Raw genomic sequence first — 26,864 nt, forward strand, 5'->3', positions numbered from 1 at the left:
CACCAAGACCACAGCCCAATCCACCCATCTCTTCCTCTCCAGCACTGAATGCATCTGGGAAAAAGCATTAGTAACAGCACTTGTCAACTGCTTCCCTGGAACAAAACACGCAAGGTCTTGTTTTCATCATGGTTCTCAGTGTACTTTATTCCCCTGCTGTCTCGCTAAGCAGCCCACACAGGACAGAAATGGGTAGCACTGAGGAATGATCAGATTGTTTTTTCCTTTCCCCCAATATTTCTGCCCCCTTCCCTAAGCCCTGCTCCAAACCTATCTAGTATCAGGAATGGTTAGTAAATCTGAAAAAACAGCTAAGGTAGAAACAAGGCATTCAGAGGCGTGGGCCTCCCTTCTCACTAGGGTTAGGGCTCCTAGTGATTGCTCTGCTCATGATGGAGGATTTCTCCTTCAAATACTTTTTTTGTACACTGGTTCACAGATCAGACCGGCACTTTGACTCTGAACCTGGCACCAAAAGGCACAATATCTGATACCCTGTAAAGAGCTACTACAGATGCTGCGTACGGACAGGCAAACGAAGCCAGTCCCACTTAGGAATGGGCTCAGACAGGGAGGGGAGATGAAAGGAGCATGGGAGAAACCTAAGCCAATACATTGACTACAATGGAAATGGAAGTGGGAATGAGGGTCTTGTGTTTCTTCCACACTACCAGGAATAAAAACTTCCCTGGTGTCTATTTTTTTTTTTAAAGCAGCATATCCAAACGCCAGCAAATCAATTGTCTGCACAAGCCAAGAAGGGCCAGTTCACTGAAACAGTTCCTTATTGCTGAAAGACTCTAGAACTCAGGGTGCCTCGTTCCTGATTCACTATAATCACAGCACACCACACTTTAAATAATACTAAAGCGTGCAAGCAGGGGAATGTTTGACACCATTTTATTAATCTTCAACTTCAGTGGAAAAATAGAACCTTTTCCCTGGTGCCATCTTCATCACAACAATTGCATCTAGTGTGTGTGTACACAGATACACACACATTGTCTTATCAGTTAGTTGGTTTTGAAGTGCAGCAAAAGACCAATACCGAATTGCAGTCAATCAAAGAAAAGAACAGAAGGCCAAGCAGTTTCCAAATGGTTATTTTATCAGATCGATCAACATTAAATTTTCGTCATTTGCAATTCAAAATAGTTCCCTGAAGTTTGCGGTTCTGGGTGTGTATTTAATTTTACTGGACATGTTTTCTAAACTCTTTGGCACAGTTTTCTGGGGGCATTCCGACTGCCACAATACAAGTCAGGAAAGAGCTTGTTTGTGATGCCAATTTCAAGCATTTAAATTTTGTTTTGGGTTGTGGCTTTTTCTGTCTTTGAAGTCTGCATTTTATTTGTAACAACTGTACTTTTATTTTTCTATATCCTCTAACTCCAGAGTTTTCTTTTCCCCCCTCCCCCCATAGCTACATTCACAGCTGAACCATATGATCAGGAAAGGAAGGCGCCTTGATGAACAGATCAGGACAGGAGCTCTGACCATTCGTCAGTGTTTTCCCTAGAATAATTAAAATGAAACCAAACCAAACCTAAACAGCATCTTTCCTCACTCTTTAAGAACACGTCTCTTGTGCTGCATCAGTAGCCAGAACTTCAGTTAGTTTATGAAATGCAACATCAAACCCCTTTGTTTTCTGGGAAAAAGAAACTGCAATGACTTGAAGTTGAGAATGTGGGTACCGCCTCACTCACACACACTCATTCTCAGACTGTGAAATCCCCCACTCGCCTTCTCAAGGGCACATATACAGTACCAAGTGCAACGGTACAGTGAAGGTGGGCTCAAGACCCGGGCTCCATCTTTCTCCTCAGTAGCAGGGGGACAGGCTGCCTTTCACAACACAGCCCCACAGGTGAACCCAGGTCCTCCTCTCCCAAATCAGTCATCCCATTCGGCACCGGCCAAGACAGGAAAGCTAGTTCTAGCCTTCCCTGGGAAGAGACAGCTTTTTTGTTTTTAATAAGTAAGTAAATCCATTGTATCTCTGTTCCAAGATGGCTGATGTTATGTTTTCTACAAAGTCAGTGCTTACTTAGCTCACTAACAGCGCTGCTGCTGTTGGCTGTGGCAGGATTTTCAGTGTGGTGTTTTCAAGCCTCACTCACTCATCCTCTCATTCCCAAACATTCAGCATCCGTGCACACTCCTCACTTCCGGGTTTTTTCAAAAGATTGGAGATTTCCAGTGGGGGTCTCAGGCCATCATCCCAATGGTACCAGATCTAAAAACAAACAGATGAAGAGGTCAATTCTGAGGTACTCCAAACTCCTACAACCAAAAGGCCCAAAGTTAGAATAAAATCTACCAACTCTTAAAGTCTGATCTTTTTTTTTTATTCCTTTGCTCCGTATACCTGCTGCCATACATAAGCATATCATAGATTGTAGCTCAATGGTAAAAGTGCTTACTTGAATTTGTGATGTCCTGAGTTCAATTCCCAGTAAACCAAGCAAATAAATGTTCACTCAAGGCCATACATACATGGAGGTGCCAGCCTTTCATTTAAACCCAGGAGGGAGAGACAAAGGCAGTGGGATCTGAGTTTCAGGCCAGCCTAGTCTTCAAAACTCTATCTAGGCTAACAGACTACAGAGACCCTCCAGCCCTACCATAGGTTTGAATCCAGCACAAAAAGGACATGGAGAAGTGAGTAGAAACAGAAAAATATAGGAACATTTTATTAGGTTCCAAAGTCAGTATTTTGGTCAGTGAGCTCTGTTGTCGTTCAACACAAGGACTCAAATATTTGGCTTAGAAAGACTAAGGCTGCCTGCTCAGACACAGGTAAAGTGTGCATCCAAAATACTAGTAGGTAGTCACCACCATCCTATAGAACATGAATCCTCACAAGATCTGAGAGTGAAGACAAGAGCTTACCAAGCTTGGTTCTTTAGTTTCCTCAGCTCCTTTGTTGCCCACGTAGCAAGGGTCTTTGCTTTGTTAGTCTTCGATCTCCGCCCTTCAGTTAATAGTTCATGGATCATTGGCCTAGCTTCTACTAATTTCAGTACATCCTTCCCAAATGCTGTACACAAATCCCTGTACAAAACAAAACACCCAAGAATGACTTCCTGGCAGCAGTAGGCTGAGGCAACTAAGTGTCTCTTAGCATTCATTCACTTGTTAAAATTGTAAAAGATTTCTGTGATCAATTGAGTCAATTGAGTTAAAGACTCAACCAAGTATAACGGCACAGCCCTATAATGTCAGCAACTAAGGAAGAAGTTGACAAAGATCATGAGTTCAATGTCAACATGGTCCAAATAGCAAGAACTTCTCAAGGAGAGGGGGCAGGGAGAGAAAACAGAACCAGGCTTTTGAGCTGTGAATCTATGAAGAGTTATGTGGTGGCTCAGGCTCAGTGGGTAAAGTTGCCTGCTGTCAAATCCTCAGGACCCACATGATCTAGGAAAGAAGTGAACCCCTCAAGTTGTTCTCAGACCACCACACACACATGCACACAAGGTAAATAATAATTTTAAAGAGTTAAAAGGCCCTAGAAGATGCTCCAACTTTTAAAAATAATGTATTGCAAAGTTAGTCCTATAGTTCAGAACAAATCATTATATATGAGAAATCAACAGACTGTGTTAAAGATTCTGAGGGCCCTAGTGCAGCTCCCTGATAGAGGGCCATAGTATGAAGACCTGAGCTTCATCACTAACATTGTAAAACAAAACCACCTGTGTCAAGAAGTGGGATGTTGCCATTTGCACTCCTAAAATTCCCCACATCTGCTCTAGAGAAAGCAGACAACTTACCCTATCAGTCCAGCAGCACAGGCTACCACTCCATCCGTATGATCCTCATCTCCAGCAATGTGATCAATAAAAGACAAAATAAACTCTACTCTGGGTTGTACCAGCATTACATCCGCTATAAAGAAAAGGGGAGGTCTGATTAAACTGTCCCATGCCAGACAGGACTCTGCCTCTTTTCAATAGGGCCCTGCCATTCTACCCAAATAGGAAGGTTCCAGCTGGAAAACCAGCTAAAACATCATGATAACAAAAGTTATTCTTCAGTTTAGAAGAATGTCCTTCAAATGCAGAGTTGATAAATACTGTTCCGTAATCACGTAGAGTAAGACTTTTTTTGGTATTGAAGAATGGAATAGACATAGGCCTTACACACAGTGGGGAAGTATTTCTACATTACTGAGCTACATCCCACAAGTGGGACACAGAAGGAACAACCTCCACTGACTGGGGGCTTCAGCTGCTCAACACCTGCTGCCCAAAATCAGCAGAGTATTGGCAGTTCTGCTCTTTCCCTAATGGCTTCATTAGATCCCAAAGAAAGCTAGAAGTGTAGTTCAAGCAGGGCTTTGCTACCACACCACGTAGCCCTGGGTTTGATTCCCTGCAACCCCACCCCCATAAGAAAAAAAGTACAGGAAAGTAGAAGGGTGCAGAAATACCAAAAAAAGTCTTTATATCAACTTCCTGAAACCACTCTCTTCATTAGGGCATCTCTTCTCTCCCCACGTGCAGCAGGTTCTAGTTCAGTGAGCTACAAAGCTAAGATGTAGCTCATCTGACCCTGTGCACCATGCCTGGTCAGTGGACTTGGGGTCATGGGTTATATACTCAACGGTGTACGTTTTCCTGATCTCCCTTCAATCCCTGGACGATTCCTGTGTAAGCTTCCAAGCAGCTTTCCCTCAGCTCATTCAGATAATCCACCATGTCAAAGTCTGACTGGAAGAGAAAAGAACAAAACCTCCGTCATATTGGCCTTTTTAAGAGGTACACTATAAAGTCTTATCAGACTCCTACTGAGCTGTCTTTAAAGATCATGACAGTTCCAAGCTTACCTTGTCCACCTGGGCTTGGGAGGCCTGCTGCAGAGTATTCAATACAACCTCTAAGTATTTTTTAAACTCTCCACCAATGGCAAGAGCAATATCACCAAACACAGACAGAATCTGTGGCTTCACAGACCTGTGGACATTCTCATTCTAACAAAGAAAAAAGAAAAAGGAAACTTAGAAACACCAATTCTTGTCTGGTCTGAAGATACAAGAAACTTGAGAGAAAAAAAATTAATGAATTACTGTTGGAAAGAAAAATTATGTATTTTTGTTGCCATTTCCAAGTAGAACACACTCTTTTAGGTAACTTTAGACCTATCTATGAAAATAAACAATTCTATTCTTCACAAGCTAGCAGAGAGTGTTCTAGGAACCTACATCTTCTTGCCATGGATCTTAAATTTCTTCCAACTAATAACTTTGTCAAGACTGGCTAATTAAGACTGCAGAATGCTTACCCCCAAGTTTTCCAGGAGCAGCTGCATCACCTCATCACAGAAAGGTAGAATGTTAGACTGCAGGGCTCGGCACAAGTCTCCAACTAAGCCAACAGCTGCCAAACATACCTGCAAAGAATCAAGGAAGTGATTATTCAAACAGAAGAGGCTGCCAGTAAGAAAGCATGACTTTTATTTAGTCAATGTCTCTCACAATTATGTGAACCAGAATCAAATAAGAAAGCATCCTTCCCTTGTGGAGATTATGTTGCTTTAACCAGACTCAGCAAGAGAAGTAGTGTTTTGAGTACCACAGGAAAGGATGGTTGTGAAAGAACATGGAAACAGTGCTACTCTTTAGGACAGGGATCACCTAACTTGGCAGCTGCCCTTTAATTAGGACCATACAGGCAGTCATCTTGTAATCTCTATCTGGCAGATCCAATATCCTGCTTTTCAGACTATCTCCAGTGCAGACAGTAATGCTACAAATATGCAAAACCCCTTGGCTTCGGAAACCTGACTTTATACTACTCTACTCTGTAATAATAAGAATACATGATTTTGAGATGTGGGATATGGCTCAGTGTTTAAGTGTGTTCCTAGCATAGTAGGCACCAGGCTCCAAGTCTGAGTCTCAACAATATAAAAACAAAGAAAAACCAGACACTATTTTGAAGAGCATATCCTACCTGGTATTCAGCATAATTTTTCAATCCAATGCCCAGGAATGGTTTAAAGGCCTCCATATACTTGAGGAATTCACCACCCAACACTGTCAATAGAACAAACTATTAGGTAATTATAGCAACACAGAACATAACATGAGTCAAAGAGCCCTAACAGAATCACTGCTCAAAAAGTTAAGAGTATGTGTTGATTAGTATTTCCATAGCGAAAGAATTCAAGTTGTCTCATGTTAGCCAAGTTTTGCAACTGCGGAAAGGGCCAAATTCATATGCCTTAGAGAAAACGCCAATGTTCCTCACAATGCTGTTTACTGTAGCTAAAGATCAGAGTGGCATGGATGTCAAGGAAAGGATATCTAACAGAGCTGGAGACCCTGCTTCATGTCCCTCTACTGCAGCCAGGACTTAACATGCCACAGCCAAGAAAAGCAGCAGAACGGCAGGGGTGTGTAACTCTGTGGTATATAGTTCTTGCCTAAGATAGGCAAGGCCCTAGGTTCAATTCACAGAACACTGAGAATGGAGAAAGGCAGACAGAGCATAGTCTACAGCAGCAGGAATGGGCCTCTTCAACCCACCCACCATTCTACTGATTTGTGTTTGTGTGCATAAACATGTGCAGGAGCCAACTGAGGCTACAAGAGGAAGTTATAAGCATTTGTAAAGCAGCCACATTTGGGTGCTGGGACTCAAACTCTGCTTCTATACAAGAGCAGCAAGCACTCTTTAACAATTCAGACATGTTTCTAGTCCCATATTTGTTATTTTGAGGCCTCATTTCAAATCTGAGGTATCACCAGAACTCAAATCTTGTCTTGGCTTCTGAAGCGCAAAGATTACAAGTGTCTGCTTGCTCTCCCCTTCCAACAAGATTCATGTATTCCAGGCTGGCCTTGAATTTACTGTGTAGTCTAGTGTAGCAAAGGGTGAGCTCCTGTTACCACTACCTGAGAGCTGGGATAATAGGTGTGCACCAACCCCAGAACTTCCTGCTCATTAAGCAAATACTCTATCAACTGAACTAAAATCTCAGCATCTCTTATTAACTTTCCTCAGAAGAGATTCCTCAAAGCAATTGTCAGAAAGTTAAGTATTATAATAACAATAACAACAACAATAATAATGAATTAATTCCTAAAATTCAGGTTCATCCATACAACACCAAACCCCCACGATCCAGAGCACTATAGTCCACAGCAAAAAGTATCGAAGGTAGTAAACCAGAATCTTCTGTTTCCTCAGCCCTCAACAAGAGAAAACCTTAATAAAAATCAAGTTGCTGTTCAAGGAAAAAAGAAACCCAATAGAACCTTTGATGGGTACTAACGCTGCCCTGGTAGGTTGTCAAGGTTACATGTGTCACTTTGTCGCCTGTCTGTCCCGCACTGTGAAGACAATAACAGCTTTGTTTTCACTGCCCACTGACCTTCCACCAGTGTGCTGACTGCCATCAAGGCATCTTCTTGCACTCCCCCAGACCCAGCTGTGCTTTGGAACATCCTTAACAGGGAGGCCATTACCACATCAGAGATCTGCAAAGCATCTTGATGCTGCACTTTCCGGAGAACATTCTGTGAAATAAACAGAAATAGGATATGTTAATTAAAAAATCCTCAAATCAGAACACTATACCATTTCTCTAAAAAATAAAATAAAAAATTAAGTCTCTTATTTTTTTGCAAATGCCAAATAACATTTTTACAAGACCTTTATACATCAGATCAGCTGCAATCCAACAATAATTGTAATGATCTCTTCTATTTTTCCAACTCATTATACCTGTCTGACAACCACTAATGCCTTCTACTCCCAACTCCTCCAATTCCATATACTGTTCTTATGTTTGCATCATCTATAAAGTAACAGGATCATCCCTATCTTTAGTCTGATGAGAAACGTGCTTTAAAATATGACGTCTGAGCTAGGTGGCGGTGGTGCAGGAGTTCACAGGTAAGTCAGCAGCAGAGTGTCACTGAATACAACATCCAGGATCTACTTGTCTCAGAAGTCTCCACGCTCTCCTTTTGCTGACAGAAAAGGGATAAGCAGGAAGTGACATTTTTGTTTCAGTTTTCCCAGTCACCATTTGAAAGACTGCTTAGAATAAGCCACGTGAGACCCAGCTACACCCTGACAAAAACCAAGAGTAAACTGTGTACACATGAAAGGTGTACAGCCAGAAGATAATATTCTGGGGCATTTCCATTGCCCAAAAGGACAAATCAGATCTCTCAGGACAGAAGAAAGGTAATTTCCCTTCAGTCACAGAGAGCAGTCCCTAGTCAAGAGTCACCTCACTTTTTCAGAGCTCAATAATAAAATGATTCTCTTTCTTTATGGTAGTGAGGTTAAGGATTTAGGGAAGGCTCAGTTCTTAAGAGTACTGCCTGGTCTTCCAGAGAACTTCAGTTTCCAGCACCTACAAGATAGCTTAAAACCATTAACTCCAGGGGAAAGAAACACAGTATCCTTTTCTGGCCTTCTTTGGCACTCCATGGAAAAGGGACACAGACATACATGTAGACAAAACACCCATATATATAAAAAAGGAAAAAGGGAGAGAGAGAGGCGCCACCCTACCTGAAGAGTCGCACAGAGTAGAGACTGGAGGTCATTGAATTGGATTCTGTCCGATGTGCTCTGGATATGGGACTGAAGGAAAGGAAACAGTGCTATAGTGAAACTCTTCCACTGCTACAACTCCCAAGGCTGAGCCTCTGCAATTCTAACAGTGAGCAAGGCAACCAGAAAGCAGGTGAGCACAATAGGCAGTAAGCTGCAAGCTTTTTGGTTTGGTGGTGGTGATTGAACCTACAGCCATATCCAAGAGCATCACACCTCTGTGTAAGTCAAGATCAGCCACCTTGTCCCTGATAAACACTGCAGTCTCACCTCCATCTGAAGCACCTGCTGCAGCCGCTCCATAATGACCAGGGTGGTCTTCTGAACTGCAGGGTAGCAGTCCTTGGCACTGTTTTTTACAATTTCCATTAGAGATTCATATGCAGAACTTCTCAAGTTGTTCTGGTGTCCATCAGGTCTGCAAAGATACAATGCAGAAGGGTTAAGGCCTCAACCATGAAGGGACAGAAGAATTCGTCAGACAGATAATATTTTTCCAAAAACAAAACCAGAGGTTGGGGATGTAGTTCAGAGGGAGAGACAATGTCTACCACAAACAACTGAAATAGGGTACAAAAATGGTTAAGTAGCTGGGCATGGTGGCGCACACTTTCAACCCCTATCGGGCCAGCCTGGTCTATCTACAGAATGAGTTCCAGTACAGCCAGGGCTACACAGAGGAACAAAACAACAAAAACCAACCAACCAACAAAACAAACACAAAAATCAAGCCTACTGAGTTAATACTATGCTTATAGTATCCAGACTTGGCAATATTTATAAGAACTAGTCTTAGTTTAGAGGTACTTAATGTGCAGGCTTGGTGACCTAAAGGTGACAAAACAGACCACCTCCACGAACTGCCCCACCTTCATGCCTGTACCACGACACATCTATTTTCTCTCTCCCTCTGTCTCTCTTGATAACCCAGTCATCAGTTCTAAAGAGTGCACAGGCTTCATTTCCTTGGACCCTCCAGACAACAGAAGTGAAGTGTGTATCACTGACTTCAGTGGATTATCAGTTACCTGTCAGTGGTCTCCAGGAGCTTCTGAACTATAAGTTCAAAGGAAGAAGACAAACAATAGGTGGCTGGTTCTTCTTGATCATCAGCTACATCTGCAGCTTCATAAGCAGCTTCAGCCAGACTGGAAAAGGCCTGGAATGTAGAGAGTTAAGGTTGGCTCTAAGAGAACTCCAATGTAGGATTCTCTCATCCCTTTCCCCCTTTAAGATACATGAAGATCAGCCAGTGGTGGCTCTTGCCTTTAATCCTAGCACTTGGGAGGCAGGGGCAGGTGGATATCAGAGTTTTAGAGGGTCAGCCTGATTGACAGAGCTATTTTGTTTTAAAGAAAGAAAAGAAAGACTTATTTCCCTATTCATCAAGGCCATGGAGAAAAGGAGTTCATTCTCAGCACCCACATAAGGTGCTTCACATCTAGGAGCTCTAGCTTCAGGATATTGGTACTCTCTTCTGGAAGGATCCATGTCCTAAGAGGTTCTTGTGACAACTCCTAATGCAATACCAGTGAAACCACTAGAGACTCCATGCCTGGGAATCCATTAGAAACTGGTCATGTATTTATTTGACTAGGAGTATTATAGTTCTATATAGATGTAGCTGAGTTAATAAAACTTTAAAAACATGCGTACATAATATATTTGCTATATCTGGGCTACATAGTGAGACCCTGTCTCAAAATACATAATCTATGATGAAATTTTAAGTATGGGAAAGAAAGCACTTATCCTGCAAAGAGGATCCAGGTTTACTCCACAGCACCCACAGTTGGCTTACAACTACAATAACTCCAGTTTCAGAGAGCTGGACCACTGCAGGTACCAGACAGATGCAATGTATATATAATATACACAGACAAAACACTCATATACCTTAAGTATTTGTACTAAAGATGCCTAGTAACCTGCCCAACTCTCTAAATGGCAGAATTCTTTCACTAAGTACTACCATTTCCTTTCTTTCCAGAGGCAGGCAGATCTCTGTGAGTTCAAGATGAGCCTACTCTACAGAGTGAATTCTAGGATAGTCAGTGCTACACAGAGAAACCGTCTCAAACAAGCACAGGTGACAGGATTTTATCCCCCACTCCTTTCCTACACTAGATCCCCAGAGACTCAGTACAGAGGACGCCTACCTCCTTTGGGTTTCTTCCCTGTCTTTTTACTTGTTATAATTAAAAGAAAAAAGAAAAAAAGAACAAAAAAACCCCACCTCCATTTAACCAAAACTTTTCATCTAAAAGCAACCAAAGGAGAAAAGCAAGTGCAGTCACAATGCTGCATGACTGCTCTAAATGCTTTGGGAACCCATCAGAGTAAGTCAACGCTCCCTCTGGCTTCTGAAGTTGACACTCTCTAAACTCAAGACATTAGGAGACAGTATTCAGAACAAGTCCTTCACTGAGATAGGTAACCTTTTTTCCCCACACCTCCTAATGGCTTAGGACAAGCTCCCTTACCCAGCACACATTTGAAGCCACTCTGGGTTCAGCACTGAGGCCCTCAATCAGACACTGTAAAAGGGGTGCCAAGTAGACATCATTGATGGCAGCTTCAGGCAGCAGCTCACAAATTCTGCCCACTGTCCAGGCTGTTGTGTCTCGAACAACTACACTGGGGTCTTTCATTAACTCTATTAGGGTGGGCATAGCCTGTAAATACAATAAAGCAAGACAAAAGAAGATTCAGAATGACTATCATTCAGAAGAAATATTCATGGCCATTGTGGCATGTGCCTGTAATTTCAGCATTTGGGATATGAAGGCAGGAAAAGCCACCCTTGGCTATTATGTACGTAGCAAGTCTGAAGCCAGCCTGGGCTACAAAGACCTCATGTGAAATATTAACAACTCCTGGCCCCATATGACAGAAGGACTTTAACTCAAAATATGACTGAAATATTTTAAAAATAGGTTTATAATATAAAATAACAACAGTAAATCAAGTGCAAAATGTTCTTTTCCTTCACCAAATCCCAATACAGAATTCAATTATCAAGATTTGGGCAGATACTTTCAAGCAGTCTATATTTTTAGCCAGGTAAAGGCAAAAGAAGTAATCACAGACTTACTTCTTTATGCAGAGTTAAATTACTGTGAGCTCTTCTGTCATTTATACCAGCAAAATAAACATTTCCACAATACCATATCATTATAATGTCAAATTTGACCAAAGACTAGAATACCATTAAAAAAGATTATAGAAGTGGGGGGGGGGGGGAGGTTAAGCCTATATATCCAACACTTGGGTAGTGGAGACAGGAAGATCTGGAACTCAAGGCAAACTTCAGCTACATAGCTAATTTAAGGCCAGACATACCAAGACTCTAAACAAATAAAGGAACAGTCACAGGGTAAATGGCTAAGTACTGTGCACTGTAATTTCATTTGCTTGGAAGGCTGAGTGAAGCTTGAAGATGTGAGCCCTGGAGTTTGGTGCTAGTTGATATGGTAGTTTTATTTACGACTCCAGTATTCACAGGCTGAGGCAGTAGCCACCAGTTCAAACTACCTTGGGATATACGCTGAGACTGTCCAGTCCAAAAATCAACAGGAAAATGCTTACAACATAGCATTAAAAAAAAAAAAAAAAAAAAAAGGGCTGGCAAGATGGCCCAGTGGTTAAGAACACTGACTGCTCTTCCAGAGGTCCTGAGTTCAATTCCTAGCAACCACATGGTGGCTCACAACCATCTGTAATGTGATCTGGTGCCCTCTTCTGGTGTGTCTGAAGAGTGACAGTGTACATAAAAAAACCCCAAAACTTGGTAAGACAATCTTCATAGTAAGAACTCCATATACTTGAGTTGAGATTATTATTAGGTAAGGCCTTTTCTTCATGTTTAAAGTTTTTCCCTCATGACTAAATTTTAAAACTGTATTTTACCCTTAATGAGAACTAACTAGAGCAACTGATCTGCTAATCTCCACAAGAATGTTTTAGGTCTGTCCTACATACCACTTAATTATTTGGAAATAACCTTTGTGGGTGATTATTTACGGATGGACGAACAGACACACACTTATTCCATTTCACCTCTAAAACTTCCCCAGGCTTTACCTGTATAACTAATGGTTTAAGCTGATTGGGCTCTGGTCCTTCCAAGATACTGCCAAAAGCCATCACAGCTGCATCCCGGTATCTCCAGTCAGGGTTCTTGATGTGCTCTTTAATAAAGGGAAGGACATGTGGCACAATGTCATCTTCACAGCAGGTGGACAGCAGCATGAGGCACACCCCAGCTGCTTTGCAAGGGTTCCAGTCATCGTCGTCATCGTTTTCATCCTGTTGAGAGATTGCGGCACAAGTAAACTTTTCTTGCATGAATTTACTTAGCAGGCTTCCTATATACTCCAAACATCATTAGAGCTTAATGTTCAGGGAATAAAGTATAAAACACTGATTAAGAATTTTTTTCATATTCCATTACAGCATAAACTATGTCATCCCAAGAAGCAGATGGAAGAAGAGTCAACTCATTCATCATGAAGTTAAGAAACTTCAACTACATCTAAGAATGCCCAGACTGGCAGGGCGCACCTGTAACAGTAACACGTAATGGCCTGAGATTAACCAGGTATACAAAGAACCTGTCTCAAATCAACAGGAGTTGGGAATGTAGCTCTGTTGGTAGAGCACTTGCAAAGCCCTAGGACTGGTTGTCAACAATACAAAAAGAAGCAGACATTTTACAACACCCCTATGATCCCAGCACTGAGGTGGAAAAAGGACAGAAAGTTCAAGGTCAGAGTGTAAAAAAAAAAAGTTCAAAATCATCCTGCTGTATACAGCAAGCTTGAGATAAGCCTTTAGTATGTGACACTAAAGGTAAGCACTGCAGATGCTGGAGCTGTAAAGGACAAAGACCACAGGCTTGTCTGGATCTGAAGCCCTCTCCAGGCTTCCAAAAGCACAGGCACACAAATGGTGCACAGACACAGAAGCAACACAAACACATTTTAAAAAGGAAATAAATTAAAGTAATCAAACTTTGTGTGTCTCTAACAACTCTCAGAAAAACATGTACATTCCTGCAGAAAACAATTTTATAGCTCAGACTCCTAGCAATGTTCCCTCAAGCATTGACAAACCCTTACTAATAGTGCACAAACACAACTCCAGGAAACACTGCAATGAATAGTGATGAGAGCAGTGATCACACAGCACTCCCGTGAGCCCTTCTTGGCTGGCCTTTAGTCCCAGCACTCTGGAGGATCTGTCTGTGTTCCAGACCAGCCTGGTCTACAGAATGGAGTTCCAGGACAGTCAGGGCTACACAAAGAAACCCTGTCTCAGAAAGGATGGGGGGCATGTGGGGGGAAAGTGGGCTCTCACTGTCTCAAAAAACTTAAAAACCCAAGTATGTTGAATGTACCCATCACTTAGATCTTCAAGACAGCTTTGATTTTGATACTGTAATGAACCTTTAAATTTTATAGTTCTTAGGCAGTAGTTGTGTGTGCCTTTAATCCCAGAACCTGGGAGGTAGAGAGATCTGTGAGTTCAAGGCCAGTCTGGTCTACAGGAAAGCAAAGTCTACTCAAACCAAAAAAACCCAACTTACTCTTGTTTACAAATCAGAATAAATGTGTTAAATATGCGTGTGGATACATGTAAGGTGCATGTGCATGTGGAGGTAGGGCAGAAGCACAGGTCTTGCTAGAGCTGGCAGTTGGAGCTACCTGGAAGTGAAAATGGGTCCTTGCCAAGACCAATACCCACTCTTAACCTGAGCCATCAAGCTTAGCCATTGTAATTTATTTTATAATAACTAACATTAAAGACGTTGGATTAGGTTCAGGGGTTCTTCTGACAGAAGATCTCACTAGGTAGCCAAGTAAATTTGAATTTTGAATCCTCCTATCTCCAGCTTCTGAGTGCTGGGATCACAGACACACCACACACCTTGTGGCACCAATGACCTAACCCAGAGCTTCATAAAGGATGGGCAAGCACTCTATTACTGAGCTAAAATTCCCAGCCCCTAACTGTATTTTTCATTTATAAAGAGTCCTTTATTTGGATGTGAATGACTTTTGTCTAAATTCATCCATTTAAAAAATACATAAATCCAATGATTTCATGAAAATATTGCAGATACAAAAACAGACATTTAAGGGCCCTATAGGTAACATAGCAATTCTGCTCTTTTTCTCTTTCTTCTTTGATGCAGAAAGGAACAGGGCCTTGTACATGTCAGGCAAGTTTCCTACTACTACTGAGCTGTGCTCCTGCCCACAATCTATCTCACTGGAACTTATACAAAACACACGTCCCATGAGTATAAATGCTGCAGCAATCAGGAAATCAGAGCAGTGAGAGGTTTGTTCACAACCAAAATCTCTAAGGTACTCACAGGCACAACTCCATAGCTCAGCTCACCTATTCCTGAGTAATCCACATCATTAAATGGCTGCCAATGTCACCCATGGAAGCAGTTCCATATGGAACCAATTAGTCAAGGGGCTCACCTGTTTGGTTAGTGTCTGTGTGAGGATGGGCACCAGATACTGTAGTGCTCCCTTGGCATAAAATTTGCTGGTGTGCTCTGGGGGCCGACCTTGTTCTGCTGCCTAAAAAGAAACACAAAGTAAATTAGCTGTTACAAACGCTACAGACCTGCAGTAAGAACTTTCAGATGCTGTTTCAAAAACAAACAAAAAACAATTGGCTGTGGTTTGCAAGTTTATAATCCTAGCACTACAGTGCAGCCACAAGTAAATTCCTAGGATCACTGGCCACCGGCATCATCAGCAGGCACCAAGTCCTGTGAAATGACCTCTCAGAACCACCATGGTGGATAAGAGCACCTGAGGTTGTTCTGTAGTCTCTAAACACACAGGAAATATTACAGATCAACCAAGTTTGATACACAGTGTTCTTTTAGCTCAAGAGATGCACAAAGTTTACACAAAGATGAGGCTGCTCAAGGTTCTAAGTCAAAGATACCCTCTCCCCATAATATTTGACTACTTCTCCAGAGCTAGTGAGTTGTCAATTATACATCTTGGTCCTGCACTAAGATTTCAAACATGAAACAATTCCCCATCTGCTGCCACTTCAATATGCTGATAACCTGCTGCCCCCTTGTGTTCACAGCAGAACTATCAATATGAACACCTGCAACAGGCAAAAGCCTGTGTTACTGAAGGTATCTGGTTAGCAGACAAAATATCTCTACAGGACAGTCACCCAGTCAGAACAGAACCCCTCCAGAAGAGTGATACCCACAAAGAAAATGTATAAAGTCCTGACACAACAGCAGCTCTTCTCAGAGAGGCTCACCCCAGGCTCACCTCTGAAGCCTCAATGGCCAAATCCATTTCCTCATCACAGACATTGGACCAAAACTCTATCCCTTGGAGAGCCACCTCATCAATGTCACTTTTCATTGCTTCAATTGTGATCTGAAAGGGAAAAAAAGACACCATAAACACCAAGTAAGTACAAACTCAAAGTCAGACACCCTTTTAATCAGACATTCAAGATGAAAAAAAAAAAATTGTGGACTAGAGAGATAGTTCAATTGTTAAGAGCACTGGCTACTCTGGCTCACTACCATCTGTAATGGGATATGTACTCTTATAGTGTGTCCAAAGAGAGCAACAGTGTACTCAAACATAAAAATAAACAAGTCAAAAAATAATAAAAAATAAAGTAATTTGAAGTTTAGTTGGATACAAAAAACAAAACCTAAACTTAAAAAAAAAAAAAGCCTTGTAAAATAATAGTTATAATAGTTAAAATATCTTAACAGGAGGCTGGAGAGATGGCTCAGCAGTTAAAGAGCACTGACTCCTCTTTCAGAGGTCCTGAGTTCAAATCACAGCAACCACATGGTGGCTCACAACCATCTTTAATGGGATCTGATGCCCTCTTCTGGTGTGTCTGAAGACAGCTACAGTGTACTCATATATAATAAATAAATAAATAAATATATCTAAACAGCTGAAGTTCAAGGCTAGCCCGTCTACAGAGTGAGTTCCAGGACAGCCAGGGTTACAGAGGGGGTGGGGTGGGGGTAGTGTTAGATATACACATAACACCAAAGATAGACATTTTCTTGGTACATAGGCTTAAATTACCATTCATGATGGAGCTCACACCTGTAATCCCAGCCCTAAAAAGGGTGGCTGATTTTGAGGCCATTAATTCTGGAGTACACAGTGAGCTCCAGACAAGTGAACTATAGTGTGAAACAATGTCTCACAAAAACAAACAACAAACTACAACACCTTACTCAATTGTCTTGACTTCGTAATATCAAGTCTTTAAAAACCCACAGAATTACAAAACAGCAATTAAAAATAATGAGCCCAGCAACTAACAAGTTCAAATTACATACAGTACTTACTGCAAAAAGGGCAGGACCCATGTATGTCTCCATGTACTGGTAATACAAGGACATTATCTTCACTAGATTCTGTAAAGCAGCCACTCTTACCTTTTAAAAACAGATTAAACAGTTACTAAGTAAGCAGTCTACAAAGGTAGAGTAACATTGTCACCTGACCCAAATCAATCTGACCCCTCCCCATTTTCACTATCTCTTGTCTTTTCAATCGGTTTCCAGTGAGGAAAACCCATAGGAGGGTTAAACCAACTGGTGATACCTAGACCAAGTAGTTTCTTACACTAACTTCCAGGATCAAGTTTAGGTCACAGCAGTAGCAAGGCCTTTCATGTCAATGTCTACAATGAAGAGAATCACTGAATGACTCATGGCACTAAAATGGCAAAAGCGATTAAAACCTTCCCGACCTTTAAGAGACTGATACTACACGTTATAGAAAACTTTCATTAGTGAGATTACTCAAACTGTTTAATTCAGTGATTCCCCCTAAATTTCTAACTGGGTGATAAGAATGTTTCCTAGGAAGACAGGGAGCGATAATTTTCAAACAGCAACACACTCACCCTTGTATCTGGACACTGTGTGGCTTCACAGACCACTTGCATGATAAAGTGCCGTTCAGACTGCAAAAAAGTAAAGAACATTAGGAATACATTACCTCCATATAGGAAGGTTTCAAGACTCTACAAGGAAGGTATTAGAGAAGACAGGGAGACCTAGGTCACAAGGTTTAATAGCTAGTGAAAAGGAAAAAAAAACAAAAAACTAAAACCCTACATGTAGGAAACCCACATTCCATATATGTAAATTTTAAGATTAGCAAAACATGGTCCTGTATGTGTGGAGGCAGAGGAAGGGATATATCCTGAGTTTCAGTCTAGCAAGTTCTTTCTATAATGAATTCTATGTCAATTAGGGTTACAGAGAGTAAACGCTGTCCCTAAAAACAAAAAATTTAAAAATATTCACAACATTTGATTATAGAGACAAATTTTTTTCTGTGAAATGACAAATTCACATCAAACATGGTAAAGGGTGAACTTCATTGTTAGCCTTCCTAAATAATCTGTTATCTCAAAGGAAAATTCCATTTTCGAACCAATTAGTTTGCTATGAGTTTGAGAATGATAGAATACACCTTGAATCCCATGATTGAAAGCCTGTCTCATATAAACAAATCAAAATAAATAAACAAACAAACCACACATACACAAATTAGTTTGCTGTAGTGTCCTAGTTCTCAGGACTCAAAGGCCAGGAAACAACATAAAGTGAGCCAAGGTGTCAAAACAAATTGAAATTAGCTTTCAAAAAACATCCACAGGGCTGGAGAGGTGGCTCAGTGGTTCAGAGCACTGACTGCTCTTCCAGACATCCTGAGTTCAATTCCCAGCAACCACATGGTGGCTCACAACCATCTGTAATGGGATCTGATGTCCTCTTCTGGTGTGACTGAAGATAGCTACAGTGTACTCAGATACATAAAATAAATAAATCTTTAGGAAAAAAATTTATTTTCATAGTACCCGAAAGGCAGTAGCAGCACAAAATGGATGGCTTGATATACAAAATGTAGTACATATATAAAACACTTATCACCACCACTACCACGAAGCTCTACAAAGAGAATTATCGTGCATGGATGACATTTGAAGTGATAAACAAAGCAAAACAACAACAACAACAACAAAAAAAAAGTCTAGCCACAAAAAAAAATATCAAATATAGATGGATAGGATAGCTCAGTGAGTAAAGGCACGTAGTGTGCCAGCCTGATGACCAGCCCTCAACCCCTGGAGCCCACGTAAAGTGGAAAGGAGAAGACAGACTCTCCCCCGACTGCTACACCACATGCACCACTCTCCACAGGCCATGAGTGTACACAAAACATTTTAACTATACAAAAGTTTAAAAGGCCCGACTCCATTTCTGTATTTATGTGAGGCATCCAGAGTCATCAAATTCACAGAAACAGAAGGTAGAATTGTAGGTGCTAACAGCTGGAGATTGAATACACTGGGTACAAAGCTAGTTTGCCAGAGGAAACACTGATGAATGCCTCTACATCAAACCGAATAACCGACTTCACACATTAAAAAAAGGTCAACCATAGCCAATCTGCTATTTTATCAAGTCATGGATATGACATCCCCTCACTAAATTTAGATGAATACATTCCAATCTTAAAGGCTTGAAGTCTTTTATTTCTTATACTCTAAACATGTTACGATGTCAAAGAAACATACCTCTTTGTCAAAGTTTGCTTTGGTGAACTCCAGTGAGTTCAGGAGTGCATTGGTAGCAGCCAGCTTCACATTGTTACTAGGCTCTTCCTTCCTCATCCCCTGTATTATGGCAGTCAGGATCTCATTGGATTTATCCTGTAGCTGCTCTGGGTCCTAAAATAAGCAGAGAAAAGTAATGGCCCCGCAAATGCTGTTGACCAATCAGCTGTACCTTCCAATCATAACATCTACTAAAGAGAGTCTTCAACCTTTTCTTACAGTTTCATTTGGAACAGTTCTGCAAAGTACCTGCAAAATACCCCCCAGAATGGTACAAAACTAAACCAAAACAAGCCAAACTCATCAGCCCATATCTGGACACAGAGACAGCAGTAATCTGGTAGGTTTTCCCACCTATGCCAAAAATAAAGTTTTAGAACAATCAAGGCCCTGCAGTGAATGACTAAGGACATCTAAGCTCAGGTCAATTGTTATGGGCTATGTAATAAGTCAGTGCTAACCATAAAGAGGAGCAACAGTCCAAGGAGGTTGTACCTAAGACTTCTGTGGTTCCAGTGATTATATATAGTAGGTGAGAAACTAGCCTCCAGACAGTAAATAAAACGGCATGGGAACATTCATGACACCCTTCCCCTCCCCCCACAAAACCCTGAGCAACCACTTGAAAAATGGAAGGGAAAGCTCAGGAGTTCAAGGTTAGCCTGGAATACAATAAGACTGTCTCAAAACAACAACAACAACAAAAAACAAACAAACAAAAAACACAAAACAGACTATCCTTTACTGATTTCCAGAGTTTTTTCTTTCTGTGATGGAGACCCTATCAAAAGGTCTCATGAATACTAGGCACTCTACCTTAGCTATACCCCAGCTCAGCCCATTCTGAGCTCCTGACTTTAGAGCATGATTAGTAATTTAAGAATAAAGGTCCAATATAAGTATTCCTAACTTTAAAATACTAAAGCAGCTTGTGTTTCCATCTTCTGATAGAGAACCCCAGCACTACTCATGTGACAGCTAAAAGAATCAAAGTGCTCCATGCCCCAGTGTTGGGGAATGCCAGGCAGGAAGGTGGGACGGAATAGGGGTTTCCAGAGGGGACCTGGAAAGAGGATAACATTTGAAATATAAAGTTTAAAAAGATCCAATAAAAAAACGTGAAAGCATATAAATTAGAAATAGTCAAATACTTACTATATCTTGGCAAATGTAACCGATAGCTTCCAATGTGGACTCTTTCATGTGCTCTGTGCTGTTGGGGTTTGTGACATTGGCTACCAGCTGAGGAATTAATTCTGGCCACTGGCTTACTGGGATCTCTGCACAAGCAATACCAGCCACACACTGTGAGGCTGAACTGGGCCGGTAAGTTTCTGTGCCCAAAGTCTGCAAAACCTGGAGGGGTGGGTTTGAAGGATAGAAAAAATTACACAGAATATCAGTTTGTAACACTGTGGTATATTTTACCCACCACCAACTACTACTTTAACATCTAATTTTTGTTCACCTCACCCCACAAAAAGACTACTTAAGTATCAACACCAGTCTCTAGAACCTTTAAGCAAAACCAATTTTTTGCTTGCAGCCAAATGGAGTTCTTCCAAACTCATCTCACATCAAAACTCAACACGTCAGAAAAAAGTAGCCCTAAAAGACAAGGCAGGAGAGACAAGGGCAAATATATTTACTAGGCATGTGCTTGTAATAAGAGCATCTTCATTTCCTTTTGTGGGCAGGAAGGTAGGATTGTGGAATGTGTAGCTGTGGAGCACTCAGGTGGATGTAATTCCCCATACATTAATCTAATCTGACTCAGGGAAGTGATTTTTCTCACACAAAAATCTCCTTTCTGTTCATTACAATCTAGTACTGACTTATGTAAAAAAGCTTGGGGCTAAGTGACACCATCATATAAATGTTACCAAAATCTAAGACTCAACCATTATATAACCCAAACTCTCAGAAGACTAGTTCTGTATGCCTAGGAACCAAAATAGTGCTCTTAGCCATCACCAAGTAGTCAGTGATGCCAAATGGAAATGTGCCACTAAGCATGTCTCATTGGAAATGCAACATTTCTACAGGGTAATCACACAGATTCGGATAAAGGAAGAAGCCACCACCTGCGCAAGGTTAACCATTACCATGGCCAGCTAATTCAGACCATGAACTCACTAAGAATCATGAGTTCACTCAAAGGCAACAGTTAACTGTTCCTGGCATGAACACAGGACCAAAAAAAGAGAAAGCTGCCAGCTATTCAGGCCAGCTCTGCTGACTAGGTCAGGTCACTCAGCTATTAGCTAGCATGAACACTCTTATATGGCATATCATCTTTGCCACCCTCTACACAGTAACAGTAGAACTAGAATGGTTGTCAATAAAAAGTATATGTCAAAGGCATATACAGTGGAGGACACCCTGACTCCTGTCCAATAAGCTCAGCACACAGAAGCCTAAGGCAGGAAGAAGCCACTGAGTCCAAGGCCAGCAGGGGCTCCACAATGAGCTCCTTGCTGAAGACCACAAAGGAAAATGAGGTGAGCTCTCCAAAACTACAGGAGGTGAATGGGCGTAACTCAACCTACGTCCCAACCCAGGGTGCAGACACCAAGCACCAGGGAGGGAAAGGTATGGAAGATACCCTATGTGTGGCAGAAGCCAGCCTGGGAGCAGTGTGAGATCTCCAGCTCCAGAAGATTAAAACACAAAAGAAAAAATATTTTATTTATGTCCAACAACTAAGAGGAGGTGGGGATTAAAATAATATACTTGGCTGGAAAGATGGTTCAGACATTAAAAGCACATTCATCATTTGCAGAGAACTCAAGCTTGGCTCATACATCAAGCAGCTCACAACTTGTAACTCCAGCTCCAGGGAAAGGTATTCCACACCTCTGTCCCCCATAGGCATCTGCACTAAAGTGCACATGCCCACACACAAATATGTGATTTAAAATAACTCAATAGCTAGACAAGAGACACATTGGTACACCTTTAATCTAGCACTAGAGAAACAGAAGCAGGTTGATCTCTGTGGGTTTGAGGCCAGCCTGATCAACACAGTGAGTTCAGCTATAGTGAGACCCTGTCTAATAATAACATTTCAGAAAGATATCATTTCTGAGAAGCCACAGTTTAGATTGAAATAGCTTTATATACTCTATGAAAAATTCAAAATAAATTTGTTTTCTTAACTTGTGTGTCAACTGACAGTCAGTAGACAACAGCATGACTGGAAAAGGAAGGAGGGTCACTGCTAGGAAAGCATCAGCCTCAAAGGACACTAATTTGCCTAGAAGTAGAAACTAAATACAGCAAGTCTGATGCCCATAATATTGACTTGCCCAAATGCTACAAATTCCTCCTACTTCCACCTTAATACCCCCAAACAAATTATGACTGCAACTATTTAATTTATCCAGCTTCCTTTGGCCCGACCATAAAGACCAAGTAACTATTACTTAAAACAGTAAGAAAAGACAAGCCTACCTAAGTCTGAATCGCGTAAGTTCCAATTAAAAAATAGCAAAACAACAACAAAATCACAAAAATGCCACAATGCAAAACCAGCAAAGAACTCTTAATGCTGAGATCTCAACAAACTTCTCCATACTTTGGGTTTTAAAGCAAGGTATGGGGGTGTACACCCAGGAAGCAGGAGGCAGAGCCAGTTATACTGTGAGTTTAAGACCAGTCTGGATTACAGGCTGATGAGACACAGGAAAAAACAACAAAAACAAAAAAAAAACAAACAAAAAAAAAAAAAAAACAAAACCCTGCAAACTCTGACTCAAAATTACTTAAATTATCTCCCTGACTTCAGAGTTATGTAAAAACCAGCAAATAGGACCTGCCACCACTGAAGCAAAAGGAGCTGTTTGACTGTGTTGGAGAGAGCACAACAGTATTAACACTTCCTGTTCTCCCAAAGGACCTAAGACTTCAGTTCTCAACACCTTTGTCTGATGCTCACAATAGCATGTAACTCCAGCTCCAGGAGAACCAACACCCTCTTCTGGATTCCAGAGTTTCTAAGACATACATAAATACACATTTTTAAAAAGTAGAAAATAGGGCTGGTGAGATGGCTCAGTGGTTAAGAGCACTGACTACTCTTCCAGAGGTCCTGGGTTCAACTCCCAGAAACCACATGGTGGCTCACAACCATCTCTAATGGAGATCGGATGCCCTCCTCTTATCTGAAGACAGATATATACAGTGTATGCATATAAAATAAATTTTTTAAAAGTAGAAAATATTTTTAAGATGTCTCTGAAAATCCAGGCATAGTGGCAAACATGTGACCCCAGCACTTACACACAGAAAAGTAAAAGCTCACAGCCATCCCTTACTAAAATCAAGGATGGGCCAGGCTACTTAACACCTTGTCACACGCTCAAAAATATACCAGAGCGGTGAGTGTGGTGCCACAAGCCTATAAGCCCATACTTCAGAAGTGAACATAGGAAGGCTAGGATTTTTTGATGATAGCCTGGGCTACATGAGACTGTGGCAAAATAAATTCCTCAGCTTCATCCTAGAGACCCCAACTACACTTTCTCTTCAGTGGTGCTAAGGAGAGGACCTGAAGCTTTGTAGCTACTGGAAGCCTCTGCCACTGAGCTAAAGCATCAGTGAAATCTCTTAAGTGGCTGCAATAAACAGCATCAAAACCTGTATTTTTCTAATCCTATTAAGAGACCCAACCAGAGGTTCCCAAGAACTGCAGCTCACCTTAGCTAGCTGAACCCGACCCATTACACCAAACACCTATTTCCATACTAAGAGACTTTAATCAAAATAAACTTTTACATTCAGAAACCTATCACTGTCAAACTCTATGCCATGCAAATGACCATGCCCAACAGTGTCCTTAGACCATATGATATCAAGGATTTGAAAGTCACTTACATAGTTTTTCACTTCACGTCGAGCATTAGCATCAATAGCAAGCCACCTCTGCTGGTATTGTGCCTTGATATCTGGATCTTTTGATGTCAAAGAGTTCTTAATTTGTAGACCAGCTGCAACTCTGGCAACCTGACTGTTTCCTGGATTTGCCAGCACTCTGGACAGTTCCACAAGGAACGTGGGCTGTTGAGAAGATGCATTTGTAAGTAGATCAGCAATTTCCACTTGCTTGTAAAGAAATAAACTAGAGAAGCACACAAAATTTAGATCAAACCAAAGTATCTCAGAAAACTGGAAAACATATCTTTAAAGTGGTACCCGCCTAGACTCATCACTGAAGAGGGTTCCTTGGGTTCAGAAAACCTCTAAATAAAGGCCTGACTAGGCAAAAAGGCCTATAAAATCACCTGCTATATGAAGAGACAGATTCAAGAACATGTTTTAAGCCCAAATCTTATGAATAGATCCCCAGAATTAAAGCCAAACTGACAACTCGTAATGCTTTATCCCAGCGACCAGTTTCTCCAAGCATGTACAAGAATGCCCAGTACTGCAAATGGCTGAAAGGAATGCTTAAAAAGTATGCTTTAGAAAAAAAATCATACCCCAAAATAACAATCAGGACAGCCCTCTGATCTCATATAAGTCATCTTTTCTATCATAAACACACACACATATACATCTAAGCATAACACAGATAAAAGACCTAGTCCTCTATGTGTTAGTTCTGAATGTTCAGCAAAAGGATTTGTAAGTCAGTGTTAATTAGAATTCAGAAATTAAAAGAATAGGACATGTTGTCAAGAGAAATCATTTTTGTTTAGCAGCAGGACACACTATAGGAGCCTATCCAGTTCTGGACCCACTGCCAACAATGAAACCTCCAAATATACAGGTGCAAAAGTTACTCATCTAAAACTTGTAACATGCTCCTTCCTCTTTCAAAGCATACATATAGGGGTACACACTAGGGGGTGAGAAAACCTGCCCAATCAGGAACATTACAGAAGCCCAAAGTAGGCACATTTCTTTTAATGTTAGTAAACTCTTCAAGCACAGGAGCTAATTCTTAAGGTAAGCGAACTCTACAAACTCAGAAAATAATCCTCCAAGTTTTATTCTGTGACACTGAAGAATGTTAGGAGCATGAAAAAGGGCTTCTGACAAACTAGCAAAGCAAATCTATGAACAAAATCCTCAATGTACACTAACAAGGAAATGCTTGAAACTGTGAGTTAAAAGATAAAAATGTCAATAAATTCGCTTACCTCTCCACCAGAAAGAGAAGTGGTCTATACAAATAAGATGCTGCTTTATGAATGTTAGTAATTTGCCAAACTATCACAAATGACCACATTTGGTTACAATGGGATTTTTTTTTTAACTTTTTAAAACTTACTACCTTTAAGAGATGTTCAATACTACCCACCCTTCCCCCAAAAAAGGAGAGGACAAACATTCTGACAATAGACTGTTTCAATAGTCCACATTTTCCTACACAAAAGTCAGTCTTTCCCTTTTAAAATATACTTCTTAAATCAGAAAATATGAAAAACGGGGTTACTCCAGTGATTTCATCAGGTTATAGGCGCAATCTCAGAAATGAGCTAAGATTCCCTAAAGATGAGGTCTCTGATAATCCAAGTCCAAACAGAACATAACGTGCGCACTTAGGCCAGGAATGGGATAATAGGGCAAGAAATAGAAAAAATTGTAGCAATGGGTTCAGAGGTGGTCTGGCGCCAGGCGTGGCCACGAGCAGACCAAGGGAGGTAGGAAAGGGTAGGGCTCTGGGAAGTAGTTGCAGACAGCCACAGAGCCATGAGACAGGAAGGAGAAGCCGGCTACAGCCAGCACAAGGCAGGCGGCAGGACGCAGAGCTTCCACATGGCCCCTAGGCCCGGCTCCCCAACCCCCACCCTTGCTGAACACGCAGCGCCATGCAACCTAACTTCCCTTCCCTCCCTCTTTCTCCCTCCCGCTGCACCGCCGCCCTCAGGCCGCGTGGCGATTGGACAGCGATCACCCCGGCGCGCCTCCCCATTGGCCAGACTCGGGGCCCGGGGCGGGACACACCCACCGGCTTCCCGATGGCGGGGTTAGGTTGGGCCGGGCGGGGGGGAAGGGGGACGAGATGGGGCGGGGTGGGTTCCTGAGGCCTGGGCCTCCAGGAGGGCGGGAAGGCCCGCACGCAGGGATGGGGACGCGGCGAGATGGGGCGCGGCGGGGCAGCACGCACCAGATTCTCTACAGCCGCACGCTCAAGGAACTTCTGCGCCGCTTCCAGCTCCAGCCGATCTGCCAGGAGAAATGGGGGAGAGGCAGCGGGGTCAGAGGGGCCACCCCCTCCCCCACCCCAGTCACCTCAGCCCGACCCCCGGCCCCGAGTCCTACCCGGAGACACGGTCTTCTCGAGGATGGTTATGAGCTCCATGGCGGAGGTGACGGCGGCGGGGACTCCTCCCAAGACGACGGTCCGGCCTCTCGGGCGGCGGCTCCAACTGGGGATGGGGGTTGGGGGTCGGGTGGGAAGGGAGGGTGGGGTGAGGGGTGGGGGTCACCACAAGCCCATTCACCGTCTGCCTCTGGGCAGGCGCTCCAGCTCCCCTTCCTCCCTGCTCTCCTTCCTTCCGCCCTCCTAATATGCTAAGCGGCAGCAGCTGCTCCTCTGGCGGCGGGGGAGGGACCCCGGGGGCAGCTCAGAGCGCGGCTGGTGCTCAGGCGGCGGAGGGAGAAAGGAAGGGCGGC

The 26,864-nt window shown here is 42.1% G+C and overlaps 1 protein-coding gene across 2 annotated transcripts; it reads right to left on the minus strand.

The window, feature by feature from the left end:
- Positions 1-884: 884 nt before the first annotated feature.
- Positions 885-26,864, minus strand: KPNB1 (karyopherin subunit beta 1; the record flags this gene model as incomplete). Of its 2 annotated transcripts, XM_080924368.1 has the most annotated exons (22): positions 26,511-26,864; positions 26,356-26,414; positions 24,117-24,299; positions 20,397-20,597; positions 19,203-19,355; positions 17,520-17,579; positions 16,957-17,046; positions 15,899-16,009; positions 15,074-15,175; positions 12,663-12,887; positions 11,063-11,254; positions 9,608-9,738; positions 8,850-8,997; positions 8,538-8,609; positions 7,384-7,528; positions 5,961-6,043; positions 5,290-5,397; positions 4,835-4,978; positions 4,613-4,718; positions 3,780-3,894; positions 2,896-3,057; positions 885-2,239 (listed from the first exon to the last, which is right to left on the minus strand). In XM_080924368.1, coding segments are annotated over exons 1-22 (2,631 nt in total). In that variant the 5' UTR covers positions 26,551-26,864. The 2 variants fall into 2 exon arrangements, with proteins under 2 accessions (XP_080780494.1, XP_080780493.1); XM_080924367.1 differs by lacking the exon at positions 885-2,239 and having other exon boundaries at positions 2,892-3,057.

Source organism: Micromys minutus (assembly GCF_963924665.1).
Source record: "Micromys minutus genome assembly, chromosome: 10".
Classification (NCBI taxonomy): Eukaryota; Metazoa; Chordata; class Mammalia; order Rodentia; family Muridae; genus Micromys; species Micromys minutus.